Raw genomic sequence first — 12001 nt, 5'->3', positions numbered from 1 at the left:
ACAGTACTTTGGTAATATTATGATGTCTTAAAGACAGAAGGCGCTTCTGTGTCGTTCTAGAATCCCACCCGTAATTATGTCACATCACATGCCTTCCAATGCAACCACACCACTGCACATCCACACAAGCAACTCCGCCTGCAGACAGACATCAGGAGAGCTACGATTTGGACCATACCACCTTGTCTTTAAATTGCGCAGGATATGACTTTTAGCTAGTACCCTCAGTATCACCACTAGACTAGACGGTTTTATTTATTTATTTTTGACTAGACGTTGTTTTTATTATTGTTTACACCAAATTGTGTATGTGTTTCCAGAACATTAAATTACTCGAAACCGCAAGCAGTGATTGTCAATAGGGTGTCTGGCTTTGCAGTCTGCACTCCCCCGCCGCGATGCAGCGCAGTGCAGGGGGTGCTGTGTCACGCGAGGCTGGTGACGTAGGCGCTACAGCATTGGAGGTTGTCAGTGTTGTGGGCAAGGCGGTTTGCGCAGGCGCGGCGCTGACAGCCGCTCTCTACCTGATCCGCAGAGTTTGTTTAACGATGGCCTGGAAATCAGGAGGATCAAGCCAAGCTGAGCTCGTGAACAACCTCCGCAGTAAGTTTTTCCACAGAGTGGGGAATCCGAAATAAGCGAGTAACACAGCTTTAGCATATATGTGAGTGAAGTGTGTAGGTTCAGAATTGATGGAGTATCGTTTTATTATTCTTTCACCGCCAACTTGGAAGAAACAAAGCTCACGTTTTCGTGGATACTTAGATTATGAGGGGCGTGTCAGCTCTCAAAACTGTACTAGCGTTTATTTTCATGCATTAATTTCAAAGTCACGCGTCTTGTCTGTAGAAGTGTCCTGCACCACGATTATGACGCAATGAAACCACAATATTGCGGTTACAGTAATGTAGTGGTATTTTGAAAAGCATGTGCTTGGTCTGTTGGGAGCGTCAGGTTGTCACAATTAACTGCACAAGGCAACATAGCTTGCAAAAGTGATTGGCTCCAGTTTGGCAGTGGCAGCTGAATTCTCATGTCAGAGTACTAGTCAGCCACTAATTCACGGTATTTGATCTGTTTGTTGCCCCATTTCAACAGATTTACGAATTATTATTTGTATTTGGAATAATACCATAATTTTGTATTAAACATATGCTGCAATGTGAGAAAACACATATGTATTTGTTTAATTATTAATTTTGTTTTTCAGACATCTAATAATATTGATATTTAGGAGCTAACTTAATTCGTTTTTACCATTTGTACACACTTTATTCTAAGTACTGTAGTAGGTGCACTGGATTGGCAGTAATAACTAGAAACAAAAAATGCACTGAAACTAAGTTGAGGATTTGTTATTAGAGGCATAGCTGCATCTTTAAATGATGAGACGATTATGTATTTTGGTATGACAGGAATGCTTTTTATTCACTACAATAAAATGTTAATACAAAAGCTACTCTTGCAAACAGCAGAAAGCACGGTTTAGTGTTTTGACTCGCATAGGCTACTCATGCAGTAAGCTGACCAGGGTTCCAGAACACAACCCCAATGTTTGTCATGTGGCCAGCAGACACTGCAATGCACACAGCTAGGCTACTTACTCAGCACTGCCACTCTTCAAACCATACCACCTGCTCTCAGGTTTAATTGATTTGGTTCTGGAACCTCTTTGATTAAACTAATCAACTACAGGAAAATATTTGTTTCTGTTAGCTGCAAAGCCATGCAAGAAGTTCCCTGGCAGTTTGTTAACAAACAAAATGATGAGTTTTGTTGGAAAGAGTTCTAACAAGCAGATGCTGCATCGCGTTATTACCTAATGAACCTCTGCAGCAGTAGGGTCTCCAGTTTTGGCTGGAAGACATCAAAGTGCGTCAGAGATCAGCATGTTCTCTATATAAAGTAAGAAGCCTGTAACTCATACTTGATTCTCCGTGCCAGCTTTGGCTCCAAATCATCAGTGTGCTATATATATGTATTACAGCCATGTCTTGTTCACTGCATATGAAAGTTTGTGTTTTGTGCTGTCAAGCATGCAGTAGCTGACAGTTATAGTAGATTTTTTTAACAGTAGCACAAACTTTGTATGTAAAAGATTTCTTATCTTTTTTTAGTCATTCATTTATATATGTTGTATAGCTTTTATTTGGCAAGTTTCTCAAAACCTCAAGTGTAACAGCTAATTATTTGTTCCAGGTATATCCAGTACACAAGTTTTGGGTTTAAAGGAGTGCTAACCAATGCTTCATAATCCATTTTACCTGTTTAACAGACGGTTTTTCATATTGTTTGTTTTGTCATATTAGGGTGTTTGAAGAGTCTTGCCTATCTGACATTGTGTCGTATTTACCCAGACTTAGCATGTGATTAGTGTATTAGTTATGATGTCTCTTCAAGATTCTTTTATCAGTTCTGGACTGTGTCCTGTTATCACAGGATAACAGGATTTGGAATACACAGCTCAATGGAGCAGGTAACCTGCACTGGAAAACAATATGACCTGTGGGGGAAGAATCTCTGGGGGTGTAGTAGAGCTGTCTGTATGTATGTCATACTTTAATTATTTTGCCAACTTTAATCAAAAAGTAACTCTTCAGTAAGTTATTCCACATAGAGAAAAATCAAGGTCACATTGCTCTACTGTTAAACAGTGTTGACACTCTTTCTTGAATCTGAAGAAACTTATTTATTATTTATTTCTTAGCAGACACCCTTATCCAGGGCGACTTACAATTGTTACAAGATATCACATTATTTTTACATACAATTATCCACTTATACAGTTGGGTTTTTACTGGAGCAATCAAAAGTACCTTGCTCAAGGGTACAGCAGCAGTGTCCCCCACCTGGGACTGAACCCACAACCCTCCGGTCAAGAGTCCAGAGCCCTAACCACTACTCCACACTGCTGCACTTATGAGATACTGTTCTGTTCTGCATGCTGTGGACATACTTTTTTTTAATAGTACTGACAATTCTCTCGCACAGTAGTGATTTGTTTACGTATTTAGACCAGCCACTGTTAATACCTGTGGGATGTACAATGGATATTGTGGCAAAACCTGTAATGGGTGTATTCACTGGATAGCATCACTAACTGGCTCAGGTTTTTAGCCTGCAAGCACATTTACACTTGCATATTATTAAATATAATTATTCATATTTGAATTAGGAAGCAAGTTGATATGTTAGTGGTATTAAGACTTATACCAGAAATATGTTTAACCATTGCCACTGTACTGTAATATAGTAATGCATGTTCTTTTTCTTTTGTTTTCAGAAAATGGGATTATTAAATCAGACAAGGTTTTTGAAGTCATGTTGGCCACAGACCGTGCACACTTTTCAAAATGTAACCCATACATGGATTCCCCTCAGTCATTAGGTAAGTATGAATATGCATGTATGTAATTGCACTTGTTCCAGAAGACCTGAATTACTGTTGATAACCTCCCTAAGGTTCAGCACCATCTTCCCTGCCAGGACCTAGTTACAGTTCGACATTAAAGCAAGCAGAAACCAAGTTTAATCTGTGGCTGGCCTGAGATTCAAAACCTTTTCACTGTTATAGACTTCTATGATGGGTAGCCTATGCATATATATATATATATACACACACACACACACACACACACACACATATATATGTATGTATATATATATATATATATATATAATATATGTGTGTGTGTGTATATATATATATATATATATATATATATATATATATATATATATATATATATACAGTGCCTTGCAAAAGTATTCAGACCCCTGACCAATTCTCTCATATTACTGAATTACAAATGGTACATTGAAATTTCGTTCTGTTTGATATTTTATTTTAAAACACTGAAACTCAAAATCAATTATTGTAAGATGACATTGGTTTTATGTTGGGAAATATTTTTAAGAAAAATGTGTGTATGTGTGTGTAATGTCCTCACCACTGTGGCGAAGAACTGTTAAACTGGAACAAACAATATATCTTTTTTGAAAATGTCCTCATTTTATTTATGGTGTCTATCTTTCTAGCTGTAAAACTGGGTGTAGTACCAACTCTGTTGGGCTATCCAGGGTACTAAAACCGCAAACAATTTATATGGTTATTACCACAATACCAATTGATTGTAGGATCCTACACCGTCAAGCGAAATAGAAAGTATTTAAAAAAAAAAAATATATATATATATATATATATCAATCAAATATATATATATATATGTATATATTCACCATAACTGACTAACATAACTTAGTCAACTTGATCAGTGCTGTGGAAATAGTCATACTGATTTTAGCTGCCACAATACAAACTCATCCCAAAAAATTGTTCGAAATGATTGACAGACTGTCTGTCTTACAAATGTACTTGTATGTTTTTGGTCCATGCAAAATCAGTTGTCTGTTTTGTTTTACAGGTTACCAGGCAACTATCAGTGCTCCACACATGGTAAGCTCAAATGCATACATTAAATGAAAGAAAAATGTAGTATGGCTTTTGTTAATCTCAATGTATTCACCACAGTCTTAGGGTTAGGGTTTATGAGATGTGTACGACATATTTCCAAATGTTAGTAAAAAATACCCAGTACGATTGTCCAAGATCAGCACAGTTAAAGGGGCTGCGAAACCATATGTTTAAATCTATATAAAGAGGTAATGACGTGTTCTAGTTAGTAAAAAAGTGTTATGTGTTTCCTAATTGTATAATATTCCATCAATTATTAAAGAGTAAGTATATTAAAATGTTACTTTAAATTCTTTGTGACATTTAATGTACTATTTTATGGTGTTTTTTTAGTTATTCTGAGTGGAGCCAGAACAACTCAGAATTTTTGCAAACATTGGAAAATACTGGAGCAAATGAAATGTGAAAAAAGCCAATTTGTTTATAAAAGTTGCTTGTTTCAGCAAAAACAGAATTAAATAAATATTGTATCTCTTAACTCATACATATAAGGAGACAGGTTTGAGGCTTTTGGTGTAGGTCCTATAAAAAATATCCAGAGCTTTTTTATTTCTACTTTAAAAAACAAATAACATTTTATATTTTATTCCATTTAGAAAAAAAAAACACAACAACTTTGCAGTGGAGCCTAAGCTTAGTTATCTTTAACACCTGAAGGTGGAATTTCCAGGTTTTTAATACAGTGAAATTTAAACTGGCAGCAATATGTTAAATGTGTTTTGCAGTGCGGTATCACTTCTACTTGAAGACGGTTTGAAGAGATGAACAGTAAATCATTCACAGTGGTTTGTTTCGTTTCTGTGTATTCTCTAGCATGCATATGCTTTGGAGCTTCTCCACGATCAGTTATATGAAGGGGCTAAGGCACTGGATGTTGGATCTGGAAGTGGAATTCTTTCTGTTTGCTTTGCACGGATGGTAAGGCGGTATTAACACATTTTCATTCAACTGTTTTTTAGTAATTGAATGTAAAATCATGCAACACCCGTAGCCCATATCTATTCTCTCTGTACAGGGTAGTGCATTCCCAAAGGTTGCAAAGTATGTTTGGGCTGTATTTCAAAGTCCTACCTGTGGAATACCTCTCCTGACACCCAGAATAAATATCCTAATACTGTGGAGTTAGTAGATAATTAGTGTTTGTTACATACATGTAACTTTACTTTTAAATTCAAATGCAGTTAAATGCACAAACTGTTTCTTACAAAGGCATGTCAGATGATTGAGACCTACACAGATTTGAGTAGGGAGTAACATCCTGTCGGTGCAATTATCACTCATCTTGGACCAGTTTGTGTGGTTAGATTTACATTTTAGTGGGTGTTTTTGAATTCGTGAATCATTCAGATGCAAACAGAGTGGAATTTTAAAAGCATTACACACTGGAGGGTAGGAGTAAATGCTTTGCAGTGCGAATGCTGCATCCATAGAAAAAAAGCAACAATTTATATTCATACAGTGTGTTCTGGTTTACAGGTTGGCCCTGAGGGAAAAGTCATAGGAATTGATCATATCAAAGAACTGGTTGATGATTCAGTAAACAATGTGAAGAAAGATGACCCCAGTTTGATAACATCAGGAAGGGTAAAACTGATTGGTAAGTTTTTTTTAGTAGAACACTCATGTATAATATTGTTATTGCCCTTAGTTTTTGGTCAGTATTGAGGACCCAATTGGTCAACAATTGGGTTATTACTAAGATGATTAGACTTTGGATCTAAGTAGGTGGAGGAGGGGTTATGACATCAATAATGGTGTTGAAATGTAAAGATATAGTATATCTTTAATACATTTTGTTATTCTAGTTGGCTGGCTTGAATGCTATTCTCCCTTGAGAATTACTCTGGGTATATAATGTAACTAAGATGCTTGCTAAGTAGGAGTCCTGTGCACTGCAGGAAATGCGGCACAGGGAACTGTGTTTAGTATGTCAAGAATAAACTTCCTTATGTAGGAATACATTTCACCAAAACATTATGTGAATTTCATTGCATTGGGGAAAGCTGACTTCTCCTTCATAGGCAATCAGGACACAGTTGAACTAGTGTTGATGGAATTTCGAACTGTGTTTAGTTTGACAGACTGTGTTTTTTTTCAGTGGGTGATGGCCGAATGGGAAACACAGAGGAAGCTCCCTATGATGCGATTCATGTCGGTGCTGCAGCACCAACTGTGCCGCAAGCAGTAAGTTGTTTCTTTGATGGTATAGATAAGAGGTGGCCAAACCATGGCTCTTGGGCAGTTCAAGTGCGGTATAATAAACAAAAGTGAAAAGAGAGAAAGTAAAAATAAACACAAGAAGTTTATTATTTTTGTTCTCTGTATTCATTCGTGTTTATTATTTCTTCTATCTCGTTCTCTCTCCTGTTTCTTTGAGCCTGCATGTTCACTGCAATGATATTTCATCACTTGTTGACTTTCAACACCGCTTGATGGCACATGCGTATTTCAATCACCTAGTGAAAGCCGGATGTGCAGTTGAAAGTAAATTTCATCATTTTTAATCAAGTGCTTGTTCGCTTCGTGGAGACAATGGCATTGAGCAAACCTTCCACGAGTAACAAATGAACGTATGAGGCTTTAAACCAGACTAGGAGAAAGAGTTTGCTTTCACTGAAAACAGTGGTAAACCTGTGTCTCATCTGCAACCAAATCGCTTACACACTGTAGTCTGTACAAGGCGAGCAACCTCAAACGTCATTATGAAACAAATCACAAAACATTTTCATCTGAATGTCCTCCTGGATCAGACTTAAGGCAGATGCTCCTGTCCGTGTTCATTACTAAAGAAACTGATTTAACGACTTAAGCGAGTTTTGTATGGCAAGCATGGAATATCGCTCGTTCCAAATCTTATTCAGATTAATTAATATTTTTATAAAATTGAATTGTTGGCGCTAGACTAGAGAATGCATGTTTAAATGTTATAGTGCAGGTCTAAAATTAATATTATATTTACATATGTTACGTCTCTTCATGAGCAGGTACTGTAATCTCTTTCAAAATAAATACAGTGCATTTGTCATCCACAAAGCTATTTCATACTTTTTTTTAAATTCTTTTTTAAATTTTTTTTTTTTTTAACTCCAGCATTCAGAGCAAGGGAAGAGCTTGTCAAAAAGAATCCTTACACAAATGTGTCTTTATGTGGTGTTTTTGGTGAAATTGGGTCAGTTATTGTATTTTGCATCATAACTGAATATATTTTATTTAAAGTGCATAATACAGAAATAATGGAATGGTATGCAGCTCGTAGGGTCAAGAAGTTTGGCCACCCCTGGTATAGATAATAGTGGTGCATGAATTTTCACTACCGTCTTGTACATTAGTGTAGGTTTTTTCTTTATTGCCACTTCCTTAGTGTGTGCAAGTGCAACCGTGCATAATGTTTATTTTATTTTTCTTGTATTTACTAAGAGCAAAGTGACTTAATGTCAGTACCACTGTGTTAATTCATAATAACAATAAGATGTACAACTGTGTTAAAAAAGGAAAGTGATGTTTTAACAAATGAGACACCACGTGATGCTCTGGGGTAATGTTGTACCCCGGTCTCTCTCATTCATGTATGTCATGTTGAGAATGTTCCGCATAGCTCGCACATAACTGGCAAACTTAAAAAATAGCTTTGTATGCAGCTAAAACGTAATATAAACGTAATATAAATCAAGAAAAATAGATAAAGCTTGCCATCATAACTTGTATTAGGGTTGTTTTCTTCACTGTCAGTGAAGAATCACTTTTATTTATATTCAAGTTTTAGACAACTTTATTATGATTTTATATTTATGCTGCCTAATAAAAGGTACAATAATACAACGTGTATTGTCTTATCAATAACACCCTAATAATTCACTTCCGACATGATCGGTAAACAGTAGCGGATTTAAAAACAAAAAACATATTCCTACTGTATTGATTGTATTCCAGACTAAGATTAATAGTCAATCATATATTCCTTTTGTAATAGATATTTTAGCGTATTTTATAATCCGATGCTTTTCTTTTTCATTTTTTTTCTGATTGTTTTCAGAAATGTTTCTAAAATAAATGTGTATTTATATTGTTGTTATAATAATAATAATAATAATAAGGTTATCTGTTGCTAGAAGGTGCTGTATATTTCAATACTGCTCTCTCTGCCTCAGCTCCTAGACCAGTTGAAGCCTGGTGGCAGGTTGATCCTCCCAGTGGGCCCACCAGGTGGAAACCAGATGCTAGAACAGTACGATAAGCTGGAAGACGGCAGCACCAAAATGAAGCCTCTCATGGGGGTGATCTATGTGCCTTTGACAGACAAAGACAAGCAGTGGTCCAGGTGGAAGTGACTTACTACCCAATTATTCTTCTTCTTCTGCAGAAAGTTGACAAAAGGTGAAATGGTGTGGAATGGAGCAGATAATGGATTACAAGAGCTGCATTTGCTGCTTGTTATCGTTTTTTGCCAGTCCATACCATGGCAACGGGCTGCACTTTTTGAGTTTAACATTTTTCTGGGGGAAATGGTACCCCAAAAACGTAGTACATATCATTAAAGAAGGATCAGGAAACTAAACTGCGTCAAATGCTTAACATGGGTGTTTGAGGGTATGCTGTTTATTTTTTAATTTATATCCTGGATTTGCAGTGTTGGCTGCCTTGCAGTGGTAAATTGTTTAAGGATTCTTCTCATGGACAAAATAATTTTTTTGATATTTAAACGTGGACTTCTGAGTGGTTTTAAACTTTATAACATTACAAATCAATCAATCAATCTTTATTACTTCTATAGCTCCTTTTGCGATAGATTGCCTCAAAGCGCTTTACAGATCAAAATAACAAAAATGAATAACATACAAAACAACAGATAAAATGAAAAAATACAAATACCCCCTTAAATTACATACAGTAAAGTTGTAAAACAAGTCATTTAAATTATTACTTAAAAAAACAATAATTAACAATAAGTGATTAAAATAAAAATAAGTAGCAAAAAATAGGCTGATAAAGTTTTACTTTTTAAAATACAAATGCTGAATTATAAAAATGTGTGCCTCCCTTACAAGTCGTGGCAGATCATTCCATAACTTTAGTGCTCTCCCACCTGCCTTTTATCTGTGTCCGTGGAATACTAAGTAAAACTTTGTCCTGTGATCTAAAGCCCCTTTCACACTGGCATGCTGTACCCGGGTCAGGACCCGGTGTCATGCGGGTCGGGTACACGATTTCACACTGCTTTTGATAAAGCAGGGTTGATCTGGGTGACAGACACAAGTACACAATGCACGTATCAATGCCCCGGGAGCAGCTTGATACTGACGCTTCCATCCAAGCTTCTCTGGATTGAACTGTCGGCCCAAATGTTGATTAGAGCAAATGTTTCTTCATCCCTGTTGCAATCTGGCTCATGTGTGTCTCAATCAACAAAAATGTGGCTAAACAGAAATGTTCATTGTGGAAGTGAAACCTTCACGCATGGCTGTTTGTTATTTCGTCGGCTTACGAACGGCCGTCGTGCATTTTGTCTTGCTCAACCCGGGTCAAAGCATGGCGACCCACATCCTGAGGTGGGTCGCAGTGACCTAGGTCAACCCGGGTACGACCCAGGTACATGGTTTCACATTACGTGGGATTGTGACCTGGGTAGCCAGAACCTGGGTCGAGACCTGGGTTGGAGTGCCTGTGTGAAAGGGGCTTAAGAGAGCGATTAGGGACATATGGGGTCAGCAAATCTTTTAGATATAGGGGAGCAAGGCCATTTAAAGCTTTAGAAGTTAAAAGCAGGACCTTGAAATGAATACTAAACCATTAATATTTAGCCTTTACCTTTACCATGCTTGTCTATTATTTTCTTTCTGATCTCCTCAGACAACTCTCTCCTTTGCTTTCTCTGGTCCATGTTCAGTGTGGTGCACACAATGATACCAAACAGCACAGTGACTACTTTTCTCCATTTAAATAGGCTGAATGACTGATTACAAGATTGGAGACATGTGTGATACTAATTAAAGAAACGAATTAGTTTGAAATATCACTATAATCCAATTATTTATTATCTTTTCTAAGGGGTACCAACAAATGTGTCCAGGCCATTTTAGAATATCTTTGTAGAATAAGCAATAATTCATCTCTTTTCACAGCTTCTTTGCTTTATTCTATGACATACCAAAGGCATGCAAGTATACATGATAAAATAGCTTTTAATTTCATCACTTTTCAGGAGGAATGAAGCATTATTTCAATGAGCTGTAAGGGTACCAACAAATTTGAGCACGTCTGTATATGTATATGTATGTATATATATATATATATATATATATATATATATATATATATATACATAAAAATATACATACGCACGCATGCAGGTCTGCACGGTTGAATAAATACAAAAATGCTGCTGCAATTGATTGTCTATGAAGGCAACTTTAACGCTGCTGTGCTTTAATGCTTGTGCCATGTGATGCCAGTTGGCTGTAGGACCTTGTTTCTGCATGGTAACAGTGACTATGGTATTACAGTGTAATTTGTGGGGCTTACTCTGACATACCTTTAATCTTTCTTCTTGCAGGGATGAACTGTGAAGCACCATCAGTGTGTCCTTGTCCTGCTTTATAGTGTTAACTCAGTGGATTTCTCCAGATCTAAACAACTATAAATTACAGCATTGCAACTTGTTTTGGATTTTTTTTTTTTTAAATGGCATGGAGCATTGTATTTCACTTTTCTGGGGTTGTGGCTAAAATAATAATAATAATAATAATAATAATAATAATAATAATAATAATAATTTCTCATTCATCGATTTTCCATTTAAATTGATTTGGACAAATATTTTTAACTGGACTGTTTTGGTGCAGTGACTGTGTAAAGCCTTTATTATAAATAGCTAATGTGCCACTTATGACACTACATGCATAAGATTTCTGTATGCAGTCATCTATATTGCTATGCTCAACAGTAAGAAACTTTTACTGCATTTCTTTCAAGCTTTTTTCATGCAGAGCAACACGTAACATAAAACAGCTGATATTGTTTTCTTTCTGTAACTGATGTTTTGCTGTTTGTTTAAAATGCAATACCAGACAGTATATGGAATGTTGCTATAGTTGTCTGTAATATCTCCTGTACAGATTTGACATATTTTTTTTCAGTATTAAATTTGCTGCCACTGTGATTTTATATATATATATATATATATATATATATATATATATATATATATATATATATATATATATATATATAATGTGTATTGCTACAGTGTAACATGCTGTGTATCAGTTGCTGGCAGTTTAATGCTGTGCTGCTTTGCCAAATAAATTTGAAAGCAAAGCAAATGGTGTATGGCTACTGCTTTTTATTTGTTGTCAAGAAAATGTAATGTTAGGAAGCCTCTGTGGAAGTGGAAGACTTTCTTGACAGTCACTTTACAGTGTGTGTGTGTGTATATATATATATATATATATATATATATATATATATATATATATATATATATATATATATATATATATATATATATATATACAGTGCCTTGCAAAAGTA

The 12001-nt window shown here is 35.9% G+C and overlaps 1 protein-coding gene across 2 annotated transcripts; it reads left to right on the top strand.

Moving 5' to 3' along the window:
• The first annotated feature begins 151 nt into the window (after positions 1-151).
• Positions 152-11745, top strand: LOC117410558 (protein-L-isoaspartate(D-aspartate) O-methyltransferase-like). 2 transcript variants are annotated; one of them, XM_034017181.3, is made up of 8 exons: positions 152-603; positions 3284-3388; positions 4425-4456; positions 5288-5392; positions 5951-6071; positions 6573-6658; positions 8623-8848; positions 11025-11745. In XM_034017181.3, the coding sequence occupies exons 1-7, from the start codon at positions 399-401 to the stop codon at positions 8800-8802; spliced, it is 834 nt and encodes a 277-aa protein (XP_033873072.2). In that variant the 5' UTR covers positions 152-398; the 3' UTR covers positions 8803-8848; positions 11025-11745. The 2 variants fall into 2 exon arrangements, with proteins under 2 accessions (XP_033873072.2, XP_033873071.2); XM_034017180.3 differs by having other exon boundaries at positions 153-603; positions 8623-8792; positions 11025-11742.
• Positions 11746-12001: the final 256 nt, after the last annotated feature.

Source organism: Acipenser ruthenus, chromosome 6 (genome assembly GCF_902713425.1).
Source record: "Acipenser ruthenus chromosome 6, fAciRut3.2 maternal haplotype, whole genome shotgun sequence".
NCBI classification, from domain to species: Eukaryota; Metazoa; Chordata; class Actinopteri; order Acipenseriformes; family Acipenseridae; genus Acipenser; species Acipenser ruthenus.
Note: the sequence above shows the minus strand (reverse complement) of the source record. Positions and strands in the feature narration are given on the sequence as shown.